The following is a 22,910-nucleotide window of genomic DNA, read 5'->3' as shown; positions in this document are numbered from 1 at the left end:
ATGCTTGTGTGAGTGAGATAAGACATGCTAGAGTAACTGTGAAGTAACCGAGAGCGGGTGGGCGGCACTTTCAACGGGAGGCAGGGAGTGTTCATACTGTACGCTAGTACTCTTTATTATACTGTGATAAGGGTACGAGTAAGTGCTACAACATGGCATGGGTACTTGCATGGTAGGTCGCAAATGTATTAACTCGCAATAAACACCAATCAATGTGTAAACAGCCTCAATGTCAAGGCCAGCTACTAGGATACATTGTCTGTGCCAGCCATACACATCCCGCAGCCGTGTTATGTTACTTATCCGTATTTACCATATTAATAATTATATTATGCTTGTATTAATGATAATATAATGTTAACCACGTTGTTGCAGGTGCCGTGTAGAGCTGCGAGCCAAGTGCGCGAGTGAGTTAGTGTAGTGACCGGGCATGTGGCGGTGAAGCGATGCGCGACCGGGGCCGCGCCGCGGCGCTCGCGCTGCTGCTGCTGACGCACTTCTCTCCAGGTTAGTGTGGTTTAGTTATCCACCACCACCACCAACTACATTTGTGCTTATATATTATATACTTAAGTAAATCCTTAAAATATAATTAAACTTATAAAAAATAGTTTTTAATAACATACCTACTCTTAAGTGAATCTTTTAAAGGTATTACTAAAATAAACTTTAACAACTTGTTTTCCACATATCCCTTTGAAAGGCCGAAAGCGGTAATCCTCTTACACAAATCACATAGTATCACTAATGTCGCTATAAACGTAATGAAATAGAACCCGCCTGAAGGGGCTCGCGTGCATGTAATTTACTAAGTGCCATTTCAATCAGACGAAATTACACCATCACAGCCGACGGACACGTAATATGATAATTCTTAAATTGTTTTATCCGAAAACTTTCTTGGCACTCCGTCGAACGATCTTTATTGAAATTGAAAAACGCGGGTTCGGGCCGGGTTGCATGAATAAATTCGATAAAATTTACTTAATCGTAAAAACTTGGGAACATTGCTGTTCTGGCGACCAGCCGTGTGTTGTTATCAGCGCAGGGGCGAGGAGACATTTTTTTTCATAATCTAGCATAAGGTGGCCTCAAGGTCTGTGAACACATGGACACGTTGCCAGGCACGTTGATGGTACGTAGACTAAAAAAATTAAGGATTAGTCACGGCTTTCGGATGAAATGAAAGAAGCGCTTGGTGTCCATAAGCGCGTTGTGTGGTCGATGTTCGGAAGATCGCGGTGCACTTTTGTACGAGACTAGCCCGGACTAGGATAAGTAGCGTACACGGAGAGAGATCAATATTCAGCAGTGGGCGACAGGAGGTTAAAATGATGATGATGAATTGATGATACTTGTAATCCAATACACGTTCCACTGCTTGGCATAGGCCAACGTCATTATATACATGTCCCCGAAACCTATAACGGCACGTCGCTCACGCTTTGCCTAAGAACACCACTCTTATTAGTTATTGTATGTGCCAAAGTAAACCTTATCGGAATGCAGGAAGGTTAATATTACACTGTACACTGTAACCATACGCGTCTGTGGACGTTTTTGGCGGGTCCTCTTCCTCCTTCGTTCTCCTCAGTACTGAGGGTCGTGACTTTCTATGTAGATAACATGATTCGGAATGGCAGATTTCCAGGCCTTTCAATCTTTTTGGTGAAAAAAGGATTAATTAAGGAAAACACGTCACGAATAGGCAGCCAACTCGAAGTGAAAGGCTACTAATTTTTAGCAAGTTGAAGTTAATTTTAACTGGTTCCCCTGAGGCAAATGTTCGCTGTTTTTGCCAGCAATGGGAACTTAGTTTCAGGACTTCACTGACCCAATATCCTTTGAAATTTGATGATATCGCGCTCAGATATTGAATATTAGCCTCCCCCATACAGTATTGCGAGGTGATTTGATTTAGTGACCTTTCGGACCTTTGCGGGTCGCATTTCTCACGTGTTATAAGCTTGTTACGAATGTCCTTGAGCTCTGTTCCTTCAGGGGGGAGTTTATATATTATGAAGGTAAAAATTGTACTAGGTCAACCTGAAGAGAATCGTTGGTTACTTGGTTTTAATGAGGTAAAAATCTGGCTATCCATTACACAAGAGTCTTTATCTGAAGTTCCAACAGAAATGTTGAAGTTTATGATGAAATCATGGAACTTTTTAATGGTTTGATTATTAAAATAGTTCATTATACCTACTATGTTCATAAACCTGCATTCCGCATGTTTTAAATACTTAAATACGCGAGCGGAACCGAAAATAATTAGTAAAATATAAAGAAATTATTCGCCATAATGCCAGCCGAGTTCGAATAAATTTACGAAATATTTTTCAGAAAAAAAAATACTTTCGCACCACAAAAACACGATCGATATCTCTCATCCTAAAAATAGCAAAGCTTATTAGCATCTCACACAAAGGAGCTATGTAATTATGACTTGCGATTTCCATCACAAAGGCATCGTAATAAGGTCCATTGTGCGGCAGCCGACCATGTCAGCCGTCTTTTGTGGTATAATGGTATTATAAAAATATTATTCAACTACCCGTGTAACGTTCTGAAGGCCGTGTATTCTCATTACTAAGACACGTCTAACTTTTAGGTGAACCGGTGAAATTTGACCTTGAGATCTATGACAACTATGCGTAACCCGAGCCTACTTTTATACTGGACCGAAGTACCTAATCTTGCTTCCTTAAGCTATTATTACATCCAAGGTCTCCGTAATAAAAAGGCGGTACGTCACTCTTATGAGAGTAAATAAAGATCCTTTCCTCCTAAAATCTGAATTTTATCATCCTTAAATGGCTACGGTTGATTTTTTCGCTTAAGACTTTTCCTTGATTAGCAAATAGCTTAGGATCAATGTTTTTAAACATCTAAAAATACAGGTTAAGTCCAGTTTAGATAATTTTACACGAGCCGAATATCTAAGTCTTTACATAAGATGCGAATCTTTTTCTAGATCATGTTTTACATCATTATTTCACAACAGACAATATTATATACCAAAGAAAAACTTGAATACTAATTGTTTCCTCAAAACCCAATAAAAAAAGCTTGAAAACCGAACGTTAAAAATATACCGCTCAATTACTTGAAACCGTCTACGAAAGTTATTAATTTGAGAACGTTTATTTTTGCTCATTACTCTCGTTGTTTGAGTTTAGACAAAAAGATAATTTCAACTGCTTGCCGAGCGCTAACTAGTGGCAGCGAACTAGTATACCAGGAGTAATATTCATGTTTTAAATACTGTTTTAGGAAACCAACTTTTTTTTTAATTTATCTAAAAAAACAAGAGTGAGACATAATACCTATCACTTTATTTCCGGTTCTCCAACAATTACCTATAGGCACGCTCAATCTTATGATTGGCGACCGTTCACAAAAATAGTGCTAATAGCTGGTACCTTTAAGTACCTACCTAGCAATTTTTCGTTACCTAATTTACCCGATGCTCTTTTAATCACAAATAACCAAAGTTTTTATCAGAACATAGTTACATTAGGTTTTAAATTATAATAAACAATCCTTGTAGTCAGCTTGCAAGAAAACGTACAAAATGCTTAATAATAAACTAAAATATCTCACTTATTGTGTACAAATATACATGTCAAAATAAAATAACCGAATAACATCACAATGTCATCAGGCCTTTTTTAAATAATCATTTTTAATCGTCTTGAGGCCTCAGTACCCTGGTTTGCTTCAGCCCGAGCACCAGTCGTGAACGGAAATAACCCGCAAGTTCACCTACAAGGGCTGCAAGTAATTATCGCAAGCGAAGTTCGAATTGGCGGGACTTGGCTGGGAGCACTCCGTGCACACTTTTCGGGAAACTAAACAAAATTTTTAATTGAAGCTCTGGAAGTTGCACGGTTGCGGTGATAAAATATTAGATAACGCAAATACCAATAAGAAAAATAAAAACTTAGTTCAAAAAGATAAAATAAAAAATATTGTATGCTCTAGCAAATTAGTCTATATGTAGTTGCACATCGCTTATGACTTGTCAATTTAATATTTTGTGTCGAAAGCGTCACTTTTAGACAAATCACGTTGTGAAATGACAGGTCTTAAAAACTATTTCCGGTGGTCAATAATAAGTAAATATCGTAATTATATACATAGATATAAAGCGAAGCATTTCACAGAATTCATTGACTTGACACCCACAAGTTTTTGCCAAAGCACGATTTCATTGAATAGTCCGTCCGCTAAAGCTTGTCACTGCAATTTGAACTTTAAATTTAAGACGCTAAGGTTGCAATTAGAACGGCTCGTTGTTTACAAATCTGCCTCCCTAATCATTCTTAGTCCGCGAACGACAGTCAACTGTCAGAGAGACACGTGTAGTTATTAATTACTACCACCGTTTAAAACCGAAATCTCCCGCTAAACATCGTGAACACTGATAACTAGCCAATCGTAGAACTTAACACATAGACATAAGATCTACGATTGGTCAGTTGAGTGCTGTGGTTTGTACAGTCGAGTTCACAAGCCAACGTTCCAAAGATAATATTACACGCCTCTAAGACTATGACAACAAGGTCGTGTTTCCAAAAACACGTTAGCCTGTGAAGATGTTTTTAACCGCCTTCAAAAAAAAGGAGGTTCTCAGTTTGACCCGTATGTATGTATGTATGTATATTTGTTCGCGATTATCTCGCGTTTGGCTGAACCGATTTTGATGCGGTTTTCAGAAAAGTGTTTCTTACATTCTGGAGAAGGTTTTAGTATACATAGATCTGAGCTGATGCTGAACCCTGGCTGTACCTAGTGGAACTCAGGTTTGGTGCAACATAGGATCACGCTGTTTTGGTCATCCGACACGCCTTGATGAGCACTTGAGAGAGCAGTACCCAAGATAGAGCTGATGCTGAACCCTGGATGTACCTAGTGGAACTCTGGATGTACCTAGTGGAACTCAGGTTTGGTGCAACATAGGCCCACGCTGTTTTGGTCATCCGTCTCATCTTGATGAGCACTTGGGAGAGCAGTACCCAAGATAGAGCTGATGCTGAACCCTGGCTGTACCTAGTGGAACTCAGGTTTGGTGCAACATAGGCCAACGCTATTTTGGCCATCCGTCACATCTTGATGAGCACTTGGGAGAGCAGTACCCAAGATAGAGCTGATGCACCAAACCACCCTGGCTGGCAGGGTTCACCCTGGCTGTACCTAGTGGAACTCAAGTTTGGTGCAACATAGGCCCACGCTATTTTGGTCATCCGTCACATCTTGATGAGCACTTGGGAGAGCAGTACCCAAGATAGAGCTGATGCTGAACCCCGGCTGTACTTAGTGGAACTCAGGTTTGGTGCAACATAGGTCCACGCTATTTTGGTCATCCATCACATCATGATCAGCACTTGGGAGAGCAGTACCCAAGATTGAGCTGATGCTGAACCCTGGCTGTACCTAGTGGAACTCAGGTTTGGTGCAACATAGGCCAACGCTATTTTGGCCATCCGTCACATCTTGATGAGCACTTGGGAGAGCAGTACCCAAGATAGAGCTGATGCTGAACCCTGGCTGTACCTAGTGGAACTCAGGTTTGGTGCAACATAGGCCCACGCTATTTTGGTCATCCGTCACATCTTGATGAGCACTTGGGAGAGCAGTACCCAAGATAGAGCTGATGCTGAACCCTTGCTGTACCTAGTGGAACTCAGGTTTGGTGCAACATAGGCCCACGCTATTTTGGTCATCCATCACATCATGATCAGCACTTGGGAGAGCAGTACCCAAGATTGAGCTGATGCTGAACCCTGGCTGTACCTAGTGAAACTTAGGTTTGGTGCAACATAGGCACACTTTGTTTTGGTTAACCGACTTGTCGTCGTGTGCCTATGTTGCGGAGTTCCACTAGGTGGGTCGATGAACTTTTTTCTAACTGCCTTTAAAAAAAGGACGTTCTCAGTTTGACCCGTATGTATGTACGTAATTATGTGTGTATGTTTGTTCGTGATTATCTCGCGTTTGGCTGAACAGATTTTGATGCGGTTTTCAGAAAAGTGTTTGTTACATTCTGGAGAAGGTTTTAGTGTACAGTACATGGATGGTTTGAAAAACCAATTGGACCCGGTAGGTGGCCATGCTATCGGTATACCTACCAACAAATTTATGTTGCTAAAACCGATTTAGATAAAATAGTGGGAGTGGGAGTCGGACTCGGACTGGAAATGGGAATGGGAGTGGAAGTTGGAGCACTATACATACAAATCGTTTAGCACCAAAACGTCATATTATGTTGTGTCGCGACGCGATTATCATCGAGTTAGGCCATCACCAACATTAGTAGACTAAATGGAGAGCCTAACAAACTAGTATTTTAGCCCAAAACCTAACATAAATGAAGTATCTACCTATCACTAAAAAGTAAAAAATAAAATAAAATAAATAAAAAATAATTAAAAAATTAAAAATAAACAAAAATAAAACCAAAATAAAATAACTTAATATAATATCTTTTTTAAAAAAAAAGGGAACCGCCTTCAAAAAACCAACCCACTGAAAAGTACAAAATAATTTTTATATGGCACCCCTTTACGTGTCCAGTCCCTATCCCACGGCGTAAAGCAATTTTTTGCCAAAAAGTAATTAATACCTAATAATAAGAAAATTAATAATCATCCGGGTAATTACTTAGTTTTTGAAGGCGGTGCCAAACCAACAAAAACAGTCTTTACTACCAATCAGAAAAACAATACGAGTACGTAGTACCTACAAGAACTAAATTAATGAGTAAACTAAGTATGTCTTTATAATGCAAGTAAGTATGTACAGCGTTCTTCGTTGTCTAAAATATCGGTTCTCAAAAATTTTGGTTTGGCACCGACTTCAAAAACTAAGTAATTACCCGGATGATTATTAATTTTCTTATTATTAGGTATTAATTACATTTTGGCAAAAAATTGCTTTACGCCGTGGGATAGGGACTGGACACGTAAAGGGGTGCCATATAAAAATTATTTTGTACTTTTCAGTGGGTTGGTTTTTTGAAGGCGGTTCCCTTTTTTTTTAAAAAAGATATTATTTACATCTGTTGTTTGTTCTGTTGGGTAACTCAGCATTGAAAGACGTTACAATCTTCAAATACCTGGGTAGCCAAATCCGAAGCGATAATCGCCTTGCCTCGGAGATTCCATCTTGCATAGCCAAAGCTGCAGCCACATTTGGAAAACTAAACCGACGTGTTTGGAAGTCGCACGATCTTAAACTCCAGACCAAGCTTTCTGTGTACAAGGCCATGGTGCTTCCAATACTTACGTACGCTTCAGAGTCTTGGTGCCTGTACAAGGGTGACATCAGAAAGCTTGACACTTTCCACATGCGTTGTTTACGCAGCATTCTCAGAATTAAGTGGCAAGATCGTGTAACTAACACGGCGGTATTACGTAGAGCCAATATGTCCGGTATGGAGGCCTTTCTAATGAAAAGCCAACTAAGATGGAGTGGCCGCGTCTGTCGCATGGATGACTGTCGACTCCCTAAATCCGTTTTCTATTCGGAACTCAAGGATGGGAAACGTCGCCATGGGGGACAGTTTCTGCGATATAAGGACGTTCTGAAGCGCCATCTCAAAGCTTGCGACATCCCATCTGAGCGTTGGGAGGAGCTTGCGGTTAATAGGTCAGAATGGCGCAAAAAGGTAAAAGAAGGTGTAGCTACTTTCGAAGAGGCTCGACTTGAACACCTGGACCAAAAACGCATTCAACGGAAGTCTCGACCTAAGCCCTCTTACGCATACACATATAATGACCAAGGGCAGCTTTATTGTGCACAGTGCGATCGGATATTTAAAACGAAGTTCGGTTTTGCGAGCCATATACGTGCTCATCAGAGAAAAGTGTAAGGGTCGCCGTTGTCGGATACGACATGGAGGACTATATATATATATATACATCTGTTTTGACAGGTTTTTAGGTGTTTTGTAGATATTTTTGGATACATGAAACAGATCTCGAAAATTAGACGTGTCAGAGGCGTAGGCCAGATTTAAAACAGGTGAGGTGTTAAAAGTAGATATTTTATTTAAGTAGATAAACACGTGTTCTAGGTTGTTAGATAAAAGTTTGGTTATTCTTAGGGTTCCGTACCAAAACGGTAAAAAGAAACCCTTGTACGACTCAGTCCGTCTGTCTGTCACATCGCTAAATATCTTGGAAACTTCCTATTCTTACTACACTCTCAAATAATTATGTAACTTCTCTTTTAATAATAAATAAATACATTAAAATAGTGGATGTGACTGGCATATTTTGGTATTCATTTTTAAGACTCTATTTATGTTTGAATTGACCTTTGTGTATCGATACCGCTTAATAATAACGCATGTAATCATTGACATTGACAAGTATAGTTTGTCAAAGGACTATCTCATTTCAAACATAGAGAGATCTCTGATAATCATACTTTCTTTTTCTTACACTAGTACTAGCACCCAAAAAAATGAAATAAATGATTATCATTATAATTAAGGATGAATCTGATTTTCCTGGTTGGTCAGTTAGTAAACTGACAAATTGGTTTGACCAACTATAACAATTAAACTACCTATAAGTGGAAAGGATTAATTAGCCTTCTTTGCTAAGTAAATTCAGAGACTTCTAGATTGCAAATGTTTTTGTTCACATTTTTTTGTGTATTTCTTAAACATAAGATAATTATTGGGTATTAAATACTTACTGAAAAATAAAGTATCATAGTTTTAATACAGTAATATCACAACAGGAAAAACAATAAAAAACCACTGTCTATCGCCCTGTCAATAACCGAGAGCTTTCTCACTTATCTACCACCAATAAAAGATACCCAAACTTAGTTTGACAGTTTGAGAAGTTTGAATATATAGCTCCACTGTCCCCTGTCAGCAGCACCTGGACGCTTGACAGCTAACACACCCTTAGGGCTTATATTGGTGTTGGAGATAGGCGTGAATGATTATATATATGTATGTATGTATGTATTGGTGTCGATCAGTCTTTTCGACAGGTCTTTAAAAAGTTGTAGGGCATTAGGACCTCAGAGGCCAAGGGTCTCAACCCCAAATGGCATTGGCACTTGGTGACCGAAGAGCTGGCAGCTTTCTCGCGCAGCGTAGTAGCCTCGCAATGCAGCGAGGAAATGATGCCAGCGTCCTCGGCACCCCGCCAAAGGGGCCCAATTTCTTAGATTTATTTTAATTTTATTTAGTATTAGTTTTCAGTTTTAATTTAGTTTTATTTTATACATAGATACGTTTTTAGGGTTCCGTAGCCAAATGGCAAAAAACGGAACCCTTATAGATTCGTCATGTCTGTCTGTCTGTCCGTCTGTCCGTCTGTCCGTCTGTCCGTCTGTCTGTCCGTCCGTATGTCACAGCCACTTTTCTCCGAAACTATAAGAACTATACTGTTGAAACTTGGTAAGTAGATGTATTCTGTGAACCGCATTAAGATTTTCACACAAAAATAGAAAAAAAACAATAAATTTTTGGGGTTCCCCATACTTCGAACTGAAACTCAAAAATTTTTTTTTCATCAAACCCATACGTGTGGGGTATCTATGGATAGCTCTTCAAAAATGATATTGAGGTTTCTAATATCATTTTTTTCTAAACTGAATAGTTTGCGCGAGAGACACTTCCAAAGTGGTAAAATGTGTGTCCCCCCCCCTGTAACTTCTAAAATAAGAGACTGATAAAACTAAAAAAAATATATGATGTACATTACCATGTAAACTTCCACCGAAAATTGGTTTGAACGAGATCTAGTAAGTAGTTTTTTTTTTATGCGTCATAAATCGCCTACATACGGAACCCTTCATGGGCGAGTCCGACTCGCACTTGGCCGCTTTTTTTTATGTATGTATTTTTTTAATATATAATTACCTACATATATAATGGAATCAAATTGTACCTATTGGTGTTGGAGGGGAAATCACGGTCCATATCTCGGTCGATATAAGTCTAGTGAAACTAATTGTGAATCATTCAAAACTGTTATCTATACCCGTACCATGAGTTATTGACAGTGTCAAAACTGACGTATACGCTAACGTCTACGTAATTTACGTAACGTAGTTGACCGTTCTAGTGGTGACCCTGCCTGTGAAGGCAAGGTGTATTTGAAACCTTGTCTCCTGCTCACATATTTCTGTTTGCTTTCCAAATAAAATAATGTAATGGGCGGTCCCTCTTAACAATGTTGTCTTTCAAGACGTTTAACGCCACAAATCGTAGCCCCACCGCGTAAAAATCACACCCATGCATTGTACGGTCTCTAACGCTCAACAACGCAAAATCGAGTAAAGCGTCCCCAGAGCGCAGGTGGGCGATCCAGGCAACTCCCGGGCAGCTAACTTTGCCCACTTCGGTAAAGTTCGGGATAGTTCGCCAACTGGGACCGCCGCTGTATGGAGCTGAAGTTTAATTTCGCAGATCACTGCTTGCCACTAGATGGAGCATTTGCACAGGGCACTCATTTAATTAAAAATAATTTTACAGGTTTAAAGGGGCATATGCAGAAATACAAACTTTATTGGTAAAATAAACATAGTAAATTTTACACGTCATAAACTTAAAACTATTTAGTTCTTAATTATATATGTTCTTATCATTAGATACAAGTTTACATTTATAGGTAGGTAGGTACTAGGACCTGTTTCTCAAACGAAACGGTGCTGAGTCATTTATGGACTGTAAAACGTTGTACGATACACGATGTTTTAATTTCCTGCGGATTTCCTAATTTCCGCACTTGTATCGTAAATATCCTATTTAAAAACAAGCGTTTATTTATAAGAAAATTATGTACATACAAGTACGAGCGAAATGAGCAATATTTGAATGACATCAGTTAGACATCATTCTGATATCAGTTTACCTGTATTGGCCTGCAAGTCTTTATCAAGGTCGAAGAATAATTATATCTCCGTTAAAAAAGTAGAAACTTCGTTCATAATTCACGAAGCTGCATCTAGTGGGAGGCTATCTACGTCCTGCAGCCATAGCGGTGCGAAGTGGTTTTTGGTTGAAATGAGTTGAGGATGTCGGATGTTTAATTTGTCAGAATGTTTGCGGATGCACTGCCTCGCCCACACTGTTGACTGACAGTTTTTGAACCTTATTACAAAAGGCATAAGGTCCACTGATGGGCAGTTAAAAGTGTTGCTGTTTGTAAAGTGACAGAACTTAAGTGTAAGTGTAAGGCCTGAGTGGACGCTCGAAGCGGAGCGTTCGGCGGGGCGTGCAGCGTGGCGTCGAGCTCCCAAGGGATTTGAGCAGCGTGCACTAAGGCCGCTCCTATACGCTTGCATTAGTTTAACATGCACGCCGCACGCCCCGCCCCGCTGCACGCCCAACTCGAGCGTCCACTCAGGCCTTATACTAATACGAATTCATAGCAAAGACAATAAGTTAAAATCAAGCTTTCGCACGTTCTTTTACCAAATTTTAATGAAACAAATAAAAATTGATAGATCATATTTCATGCAGGTGTACTGAAGGACAAAGGCCTATATTGATCCCGCGGGAGTTATGGATTGTGAAAAAAAAGCTATAACTCCCTAGGGAGTTCTCATTAGGCAGTCACATAAACTACAATTGACATTTAATAAGGGCGAGGATAAACAACACATAATTGTAAGTAAATGTTGATAAAATTATCATGCTAGTCACTATCGTTATGTACCTAATTTTTGATATTAGGTATAATAGTTTTTACTATAATATGAACTTATTTACTTAGGTATTATTCGATAAAATTTATTATTTTCAGAATGTCAAGAGCCAATATGGCAGATGTTATTAACAGTTGCTAGAATAAATTATGGACATGATCAAATAGATAATAAATTAACTAACTGTTAATTAATAATGCTACTTCAAGGATGAATCACATTTAGAATTATTATTTAGAAACCACGACTATCGCATGCATCCGGATAGGTGGGCTAACATAGCCACCAAGTGGATGCCGACGAAGAAGCGTGGGCGGGGCAGGCCAAGGCAGAGATGGCGGGACGACTTTGACGCCTTCCTTAACAACTGGCCGGAAGAAGCGCTGAATCGGGAGTCGTGGAGAACCAGGGGAGAGGCCGTTGCCCAGCAGTGGGACACACAAATAGGCTGAGAAAAAAAAATTAGAAATAACAATTGGTAACTCGTGAGTGGATATTTATCTTAATATTCTTAATTAATCATTAGCACTGTAGACCTAGCACATGATTGGCGCGACAGTATCTCGCGGTGAGATAGATGTGAGATAGACTACCCGTGTGTTTCTATGTTAATTAAAGAGGGACAGGTAGTATATCGCGCCGCGACATACTCGTACTGTCGCCAATCATATGCTAGGCCGGGTAGGGTACGTTTTTGTCGCCGAAAAACCGATCTTTATTCATAATAGCGACCCGCCCCGGCTTCGCACTGGTTAACAAATTATACATAAACCTTTCTCTTGAATCACTCTATCTATTAAAAAAACCGCATCAAAATCCGTTGCGTAGTTTTAAAGATCTAAGCACACAGACAGACAGACAGCGGGAAGCGACTTTGTTTTATACTATGTAGTGATGATACCGGGTGTAAAGTGTCATTCTATGGAACTTGCTAACTATGTAAACAAAAGTTACTGTTAAATTGACATTCAGAGACAATTTTAGTATGGCGGTTTGTTTGCATAGTCAGCAAGTTCCATAGAATGACACTTTAGCCTGTAATAGGAGCAACAAATTTAACCGTAGGCTATACTCCTCATACTGATCAACATTTGTTCAGCGAGACACTTTAAAGTTTTTGATAAGACACAATGTATTGCGAATTTGTTTTGTTTAAGGCGTGACAAGCAACGGCAATCACAATGATAATGGCGTACATTGAAGATGATAATTATTTATTTTTATTAAAAATAGAAAGTCTAAACTAAAGTAGTAAAAATAGAAAGACATCATCATTTTTAAAAGTTGATGACAAGTGTCACCATTTGAGGAGAACAATCCATGTTTTAATTATTTGCTCGTGTTTCGGCCACACACCCGGTATACCTTTTAATCGTATTTAATACAAATGTACAGTTACACGTGTCATATAATTAATACGGGATCCTGTAATTATTACTGCTAATAGACGAGAAATGTTCCTTTCCTGCCCGGGGCATATATGTGCCTTTTTCGCTCGAATAATAAATCTCTTGTTCTGTAACTCGCGATGTGATGCCAATTTGATAGTCAAATAATGTTATGGAGCTAGTTTGACTTGTTGGGAAGAATATATAATAGTTTTTATCCCCGATATCACCCCTTAGGATGTAGAAAGGGAATAGAAACTTCTAATACAAACCAAAGTGATATAATCATTTATTTACAAACAAGATATATACAGTGTATTACTAAAAAAAAAAATAAAAAAAAAAATATCATTTATTTCAGGCTTTTCACCCATACAACACAGAGACAAATCACACAATACATAACACAAGTAATTAAACGACACAATAACAAACCATACATATACTAACAGAACAATACAAAATAATGAAAATAAAAATGAAAATGAAAATGTCAACAAATAAATTATATAATCTAACTTAACTAGGTAGGTACATCATTTGGTCCAGTTATGGGACACTGGTGCATGCAATGACAACCAGTGTCCCATAAATGGTCCGTCAAGCCTGTCGGCGACGACTGCCAGCAGGGCGCTGCCGCTGGCGCGCACACGCCGCGCTGCTGAGGTTGCTCTCTTGCGCATGGTGGCGTAAAAGCAATCCACACGCGCCTCCGCGAACATTCCCGAGGCACTGCAAAACCTCGGTAAATGCAGCAGCGCCCTTAACGCGTTATTATATTGAACACGGAGAGCGTTGTATGCCTTCTGTGTGTATTTAACCCACAGGCTGCTCGTGTAAAAAGTGGTACAGTATGCACGAAACAGTGTAGTTTTGACGTTAAAAGAACAACGAGCAAACCTGCGGGCTATCATATTGGCTCGGACTGACAACGCTCTCCGCTCCCGTTCAATATCTTCGTCATCCTTAAGGTCGTCCGTTAACACATGGCCTAGATATTTGAACCGGTGAACACGCTTCAAGGGGACCCCGCTGAGACGTACAGGAGGTACCTCGGACGGACATTTAGTCCCCGCTCTGAAAATCATTAGCTCGCTCTTCTTAGCGTTATATTTAAGGCCGTGACTACTGGCAAACTGCTCGCAGAGACTAATGAGTTCGCGGAGACCTCCAACAGATGCACTCAGCAACGCCATGTCGTCTGCGTAGCTAATATTGTTGAAGCATACCCCGTCAATGTGACAACCGACATGGCGGCTGCTGAGCACCTCAATCAGATCGTTAACGTACAGGTTGAAGAGTGTGGGCGAGCTCAGCCCCCCTTGTCTCACGCCACACTCCAACCTGTACCCCTCCGAAATACTGTCCCCCCATCTGACATGATTGATCTGGTTCCCATACCAAAACTGAAATATCCGGATAAGCTCTGGAGGTAACTTAATCCTGTCGAGCTTTTCCCATAGCTTATGATAGGAAACCAGATCAAATGCCTTCGACAAGTCGAGAAAGCAGGCGTAAACGGGCGTATTCCTGTCGGTATAGTATTTGACGGCATGCTTCAAACATACAATGGCGCTTTCTGTTGAGAGTTTGGGTCTAAACCCGAACTGGTTGCCATGTAGCGTAGCATGAATATCTAGGTGTTTATTAAGCATGCCGTCAAACACTTTGGCGATAACGGTAGCCAATGAGATAGGCCGGTAGTTGGATTTATCTCCAATATCACCCGTCTTGTCCTTAATAATCGGCACTACTACCGTTCTCATTAGCTCCGTTGGTAGGTATGAGTGTTTAATGCACAGATTAAACAGCATGGCCAAAAGTCTAGGCAGATGTGAGCCCGCATACTGCAAATGCTCAATGCTGAGCCCGTCGTGACCTGGAGACTTACCTCTAGACATTGTCTTAATAGCTTTAGCAAGGTCTTCAGGAGTGAACTGTACTATCTGGTCTTCATTGACGAGCTCAGCACTGGGCACCCGACTATCCCTAACAAGTCCCGTGAGGGGTGATTTCATGGCAAAGTTAGACTTAAACATGTTGGCTATAGACTTGTGATCACTTATACCGTCAATGCTCACAGGGAGGCCGGGTTTACCATTCAACCTGGCGGTATTCTTCCAGAAACCTCGAAAGTCACGTTTGGAGTGCAGTTCAGCAAGACGGTCCATTTTAATTTGGTCACTATTATTTTGACACCATTTTAATTTTGACTTGAATACGCGCCTTGAGCCGCACATCTCATCGTATATACGACCAGAAGTGGGCTTTCCATACCACAGCCAAATCTTGAACTTGTCCCGAGCCTCCCTATGTGCTAAGCCAACATGCTTGTTCCATCCCATCACGTGAACAGGTTTTTTTACACGACCCTTTCGCCCACCCTCACGACCTGCCACTGCTGCTGCCCTCAAAGCCGATACCACCTGCTCAAATAAATTATCAATTATATTCCTATGATATACATTATTACACAATTTATTATCACAGCATACATTCGGTATGTGAATGTGTTTTAACCTGTTTTCACACTCTACAGAATAACAATCTATTTCATAAGGATTACGCTCACCCCACACAACATTATTATTTGTAACGCGTAATCTATGGACCTTAGGTCTAATCACACTTAGGTTACATTTTACCAGGAGTGGGAAATGGTCTGATCCTAATATGTCATGGTTCACATACACACTGCTAACAGAGTCTAGTGCCGAGTTAGTTACTACACAATGGTCTAACCATCTGGTGGTCCCATGCGCTTCGCTCAAGAATGTAAATGTATCGGACCCCACACCCAGCCGCATTATGTCAACACAGTTACTAAAATAAATTAAAAACTGGCTTAAATCTAAAAGGCCCTTGAGGCATTTGTACCAAGGATGCTGGCGACATTTCCGCGCTGTATCGCAATGCTGATACGTTGTGCGAGGTAGCCGCCAGCTCTTCGGTCACCGGTTACCTCAACCAGACGCTTCGCGATTTCTGCGAACAAATAAATCAATAATTTCTCAATCAATAATAAAAAGATACTGTAAGTATACCTACTGATTTTATCAATAAACTTTTCATTGGAAATAATATAGAATGTTTAAGTATGCGTTTTTGATAAAATGATTTTGTGCCAAATTAATTAGTAATTATTACTACTAATAGGCGAGGAATGCTCCTCTACTGCCCGGGGTAATGTAATCTTGATTCTTCGTTAATTTTTTTATGGTACCTATTTGTCCTTGATTGAAACATGCAACCCTCACTTCACTGTTAATGCCCAAATTCGCCAAAATAAAATATTAAAATAAGTTTAGGTACCATAAAATAGATATCCATTGCATTCACATTAAATAGAACTGGATTAAAATAGTTTTAAAATTTAAAATTTTAATCCTAAAATAGCCTAACTTCGCCACCCGTCCCATACTTCGCCTAGTATTTTTTTATAATAAAAATTATTATAAAACTTATTCCTAAATGTGGAATAACGACAACGATACAATTTATGATATCATATTTCACATGATTTCACGAGTGTGAATACAGCCTCTAAATATATTATATTTGCTATTTACTAACTATATTGGAATAATAACAGAGCCTTTTGTTTAATTAGTTATTCTTAGAATAGTAATATATTATTGTAACATATTTTCGCTATAAAAGAGAAGGTTACCTTCCAAAAATTTGTCGTAAATACCTATATTTTATTATGAGGCCTAAAGATCTTTATAGGCTAGACGAGACATAAATTTACATATTAATTTGCAATTTATTCATGAGCAATGAAAATTTGTATACTTACTCGTATACTAATTTATTTAGGTATATTATAAATGCTAAATACCACCACATCCTTCTTATTTTTATACTCGAGTTTTTTATTCAAACTAGTAAAAAATATGATAATCATCTAAATGGCAAAAATAATGACAATTAACATATTTGTATGTAGGTACAATGTTAGTATGTCTCACAACAGTTTAAATTCGATTAATTAACATATTATTTTAAATCATACCTATTTGTAACTAACTTCTACCCGCGACTTCTACTGCGTGGGATAATGATGACGATAATTGATAAAAACTATCTTAAGCCCTTCCTCCGGCCTCAAACTATCTATAGGTAGGTAAATATATAGAATTTCATCTAAATCGGTTCAGCAGTTTAAGCGTGAGAGGTAACAGACAAAAAAACAAACTTTAACTTGCGCATTTATAATATTAGTATGGATTGTGATAATGAGATCGATATCATATTATTATTACAGTAAAGATCTTATCGAGTAGCTCTAAAACAAATTCAAATCGACATGATTTCATAGTTAATCCTCATTGTAATCATAAAATCTGTTATAACAATGGTTTAAACGGAAAGATAGTAATCAAAATACCGAACAGGTACAAACGACAAATAGTCATGCCACTGTTATAATAATACGGTAATTATTTCCTTACAGGCTTTTACCACGCGACCGTGGCCCATCAATTATACCTTATTTTGTCCTTACGGGTGATATTTTATGTTGGTGTGTCTACTTGTACGTCGATTGTAGGTTTATTAATTACGTAATCAAAGTGAACACACTGAGGTATCTCACGTAAGTAGTAATTAATTAAAATAAAACTATGTAAACGGATTAAAATCATCAACCTATGGCCTATTTTAAATTTAAACTAGTTATTAATTTAGTTTAGTATTTGTATAGTTACTGTAATACATCTTATAGTATGATCGAGTATGATTAATTAAAATTATATGGGTTAAAAATATATAGAGGCTAACATACATGTCGAGTGTCTAAAACCAACAAGAATAGGCAATTTGAGTGAGATATTAAGTACCTGTAAAATGGGGTTACTTTAAATGGCGGGAAAATTGATCGTTGAATTTTAAAGTACCTTTACGGAATTGGTTTTTCATCGCTTTTATCGTGTATTTGTGTAAGGTTGCCAACCACGTCATACAATTCTTAAAGTTCAAAAATCATTTCCCCATTTCTCAAATATCTCGAAGTTTCCCCGCGATTCAAAGTAGCCCCAATTTATCGATTATGTCGTACATAATAGAAGCAAAGCACCGTATATCAAAATATATGTGTACATTTCATGCGGAATAATACAAATAATCAGTACAAAAGCGATCCTTTTACGTTCCCATAAACCTCCATGTTCAGTGATTTCAGTATAATACCTACCATGTTCATATAAAACAAGATTAAGCAAAGATAAGCTTATTAACTTTTGAGGGATATTTGATTTATTTTGAGGGATTTTGGGGGGAACTTTGTCTCAAAAGATGTGGTTATTTCGTAACCCGACATAATGTTACATCATAATTACGGTGCTTATTATGGTTTCTAATTAAGGTGCCATTTAAAATTAAGGAAACCGGTTTTTGCTAATTACCTCTTTTCAGTGCGAATTGAAAAGGTTCACGACGGCTGAAAGTAAAAGGGGAACAGGTTACGACTAAATACGGGTCGGTCTTCGTTCATATGTTCCTTGAGTTTACAGTTTAAATATTACGTTGCTAATTTGAAAACATTTTAAAATAGCTATTTACGAAAGTGCGAAAAATAGGATATTCGCAATGTGTGGCGATATGTAAATTAAAACACGACCGAAGGGAGTAGGTATATTTAAATAGACACGATACGTACAGATATACTTATAAAAGGTAATTGAAATGTTACTCTTATTTATAATCTATCTACGTCAGGCGTGTCTCACTCCGCGATTTCGTCGCTTTGATACAGGTAGCTAAACTATAAGTACATCCATGCGGCCCCAATTTTGGGGAAAGCCATAAGCCGCGCGTGGCGCTGTCGCCACCTAGCGGCCATATCTATGCTGATCGTAACAGACGCGTTTTGTTAGAGAGTGAGTCTTCTGTACTTAGTACTATTATTTATTCTGTGCCTACGTGCGCATTTTTAATTTTTTTTAAGCCGTATTAGCGAGGAATACCTCCACATTGGTGCAATAAAGAATATTTACTAACTTAATTATATACTTACTTACACATAGCATATTAATTATTATATTTTAAGCATAGGGGCACATTTCTGAAAAGTTTGTAACTTGTAATACAAGCGGATGTCACGTTTTGACGGCTTTTGTTACAAAGGGACTTCCATTTGTATTGCAAGTTACAAGCTTTTGAGAAACGGGCCCCTGCTCGCAACATATTTTCCCTTCACATCGACCACTCATCCCCGTGTCCTATTTTCGGACCTTTTATGAATGCTCAGTGAGCTCAGTCAAAGAGAATTAAGAATAGAGTGCTCACTTCATACATCAGTTAGACTATTAATTTCAGTGTCTACATCTAGCATCGAGTAGCGGAACTATCAGTACTGCTACTTGACAATAGATGTAGCACCGACCGGAAAGTCTTATCTCAACAGCATAAGACTTTCCGGTCGGTGCTACATCTATTGTCAAGTAGCAGTACTGATAGTTCCGCTACTCGATGCTAATAGTCTTTTTGGTACTAAAACTGATGTATGGAGTGAGCAATCTATGTATTTTTTTCTCTATGGCTCGGTAGAGGGCACAGACAAGACATCCTCTAGACTGAGCATAGTAACGCTACCCCCTCTGCCACTATATACGGTAGTTTTACTCCATCTTCGAGTCAAAGTGTCAGAATCCCGTGCCGTGATTGGTCCGTGTCTTTGAACTTGAACGGACCAATCACGGCACGGGATTCGCTCACCTCGTCCCCCCGCACACCCGTATTTTTGGCAGCATCGGTTTCATGAATATAGGAATCCTCTAGACGGAATTCCTAGTCTATGGTAGAGGGAGACAATATAATAGATATCGATGCAGACAAATTCAAATATAACCCTTCGTGTTACGGAAGTTTTTGAGTTTAATTACGGGGTTGTAAGTAAACTTTTCGGTTTTAATTAGGTTAGTAAGTAATTTATTTGTTTGTGTTATGTTTCATAACTTCAACAATTAAAATCAGTTAAGGTATTAAGGTAAGTTTGTAGGTTATTGCGTACAGATATTATTTTCCATCGTATTTTCACGGAAACGTACGAACATGTCTTGCTATTTCAGTCAGTCTGGCTACAAAAGGTACAGAGGTTGGCTGAAGTAGCTGACAAATACTAACGTTTCCGAGAAAATACGATGGAAAACAGTTACAACAAGAGGCTCATGTATTGTAGTTTTTATATTTAATTTATATAGAAAAAAAAAACACGAAAAAGAGTCTTATGTTCATTTATTCTCAGTTTTTTATCGTTACCCTGCATACCATAGTAGTATAATTTTAGTACCTATAGCGATATAGCCGTCATATCTGACAAGCAAAATTTTAAACAGAAGTGCATATTTTCAGTGTTATTGAGTGCTCGTGCGCTGCGTCTGTCGTGTGAGAGAGACCACACTAGTGCATTTCCCTAGTAAGCATTCGTAGGTTGCGGGGCGTTTTTTTTTTATGTCCCCTACACTTTTTTTTTTCAAATTTGGGATTTTTTATGTTATTTCTACTCAGAATCACGAGCTCTTTCTATCCTAATAGGAGAAAAAAGTGTCCTAATGTTTTTATTTCCATTACGTCACCATTTTTCATAGACTTTGTATGGCGGTCGCGGAATGGAAAGATCGAAGAATGTATGGAAATTTTGGGATACTTTTTTTCTCCTATTAGGATAGAAAGAGCTCGTGATTCTGAGTAGAAATAACATAAAAAATCCCAAATTTGAAAAAAAAGTGTACGGGACAACAAAAAAAAAACGCCCGCGTACGGCGTCACGCCGGCCTACGGCGTTTGTTGCAGACCGGCTGAAACATCCGCGGAATGGTCAATGGCCGTCTCAAATTGCGCGCGGCAAAATTTTTTTTTCCCTTCTAATTTGCTGGATTTACTCAACTTAACTATTGTCACCTTGACTACGCCCCCCGAATGAAATTTTAATCAAAACGTGTATTTTCCTATACAATACCTAGTGTGGGGCGAGCTGGGTAATAACCGAGACGTAATACTGAAGCCATAATGTCCCTTGGAAGGTTTCAGTTAGACGACACATGAAAACTTGTGTTTCTATGCCAGATTTCCTACATCATCACTAGGTACATAGTATAAAACAAAGTCGCTTCCCTGTCTGTCTGTCTGTCTGTATGCTTAGATCTTTAAAAGTGCGCAACGGATTTTGGTGCGGTTTTTTTTAAATAGATTGAGTGATTCAAGAGGAATGTTTATGTATAATTTGTTAACCCGTGCGAAGCCGGGGCGGATCGCTAGTTAATTATAAAACGATGAGAGTGCTGACTCCATACGGAGGTGAAATGCGACTTTCATACACACAATTACATTAAATAAACTAGTGCCCACGCCAATTACTGGGGTTAGTTGCCAAAATGAGCCGTGGCAAAATGCCGGGACAACGCGAGGAAGATGATGATGAATTACCTACATTAAATAAACATAAACAAGAAAAAATACGTACATATATACATGAACATGTAGGTAGATATATACATAGGTACATATATGTATTTTATCAAATCGCAAGAAGAAAAACAATACTTACTACCAAACTACTAAATTGCACGTTTTTTTGTAGTATACATAGACATCAATTTATTATTATAAACAGAATGATCATTGAAATTGAAAAACTTTGTTTTCAGACACATTATCCACATCCACAATGAATTAACATGCATTTTTACCGATATATTTTTTGAATTACATTTTTGAGTTATAAATAAAAACCGGCCAAGTGCCAGTCCGACTCGCGCACGGAGGGTTCCGCACCATCAACAAAAAATAGAGCAAAACAAGCAAAAAAACGGTCACCCATCCAAGTACTGATCCCACCCGACGTTGCTTAACTTCGGTCAAAAATCACGTTTGTTGTATGGGAGCCCCACTTAAATCTTTATTTTATTCTGTTTTTAGTATTTGTTGTTATAGCGGCAACAGAAATACATCATCTGTGAAAATTTCAACTATCTAGCTATCACGGTTCGTGAGATACTACAGCCCGGTGACAGACGGACGGACGGACGGACAGCGGAGTCTTAGTAATAGGGTTCCGTTTTTACCCTTTGGGTACGGAACCCTTAAAAACTGATAATGGACACATCTCCTTTTTCACCCTGTTCTTGTTTGACTTTATGTATGCCACAAATACACGTATAACATGAACCCAATTTCCCCGGCCTCATTTACACGACCGTCGTTGGTTAAAAATTCCTAATTAACGAAGAAACTTGAGCAAACCCCCGTAAAAAGGGATGGATTAGGCTTTTTGGTGAAAGGGACGCAACGCAAGCCGATTCTGTTTCAACAATTTGATATGGGTTCCGTTTTGTTTTGATATGACCTCGAGTCAACGTACGCCGTACTCGCTCAATGCAAACAAGAGTACCTATTGATGTACCGTCGGAATTGATATTTATTCAAGTGGCTTAATTTTACAGCATTACAGCTAGGGACGCCACTGTGTTGATTCAAAAAAGCTTAAAAATCTTGTTTCCAATCCATGAATCCAAGAAGTTTCAGGAATATCGCATATTCCTGAAATTTCTCCTATTTTTGAATCGGCATCGATTTTTTTATTTCCGAAATGAAGGTCTCCTTTATTTTCTGTGAAATCTTGCTTAAAATTTCGGAGTAGTTTTCCAAGTTTTTGGCTTTTCGCAAATTCCACATCTGTAAATTAATCAGGAGTGGTCGTATAAAACATTTCGCTCGCATTTAAAATGCGCGTGAGATGATGAAAACTACGACTCAAAGTCGTATTGAAACCGTATCAAATTTTTGAAGCATAATCGACCTCCGGGACGTAATAACTGCCTTTAGAATTCATTTTTGAAGCGG

At 38.7% G+C, this 22,910-nt stretch overlaps 1 protein-coding gene across 3 annotated transcripts in view; it reads left to right on the top strand.

The window, feature by feature from the left end:
• Window positions 1-356: 356 nt before the first annotated feature.
• The window catches only part of LOC134647398 (zwei Ig domain protein zig-8-like), a 539,358-nt gene continuing 516,804 nt past the window's right edge, over window positions 357-22,910 (top strand). For all 3 annotated transcript variants that reach the window (XM_063501749.1, XM_063501748.1, XM_063501747.1), the window contains exon 1: window positions 357-507. In XM_063501749.1, the coding sequence (XP_063357819.1) occupies window positions 447-507 (61 nt within the window). In that variant the 5' untranslated portion in view covers window positions 357-446. The remainder of the gene's footprint in view (window positions 508-22,910) is intronic.

Source organism: Cydia amplana, chromosome 4 (assembly GCF_948474715.1).
Source record: "Cydia amplana chromosome 4, ilCydAmpl1.1, whole genome shotgun sequence".
NCBI classification, from domain to species: Eukaryota; Metazoa; Arthropoda; class Insecta; order Lepidoptera; family Tortricidae; genus Cydia; species Cydia amplana.
This window is presented reverse-complemented; position numbering and strand designations above follow the sequence as displayed.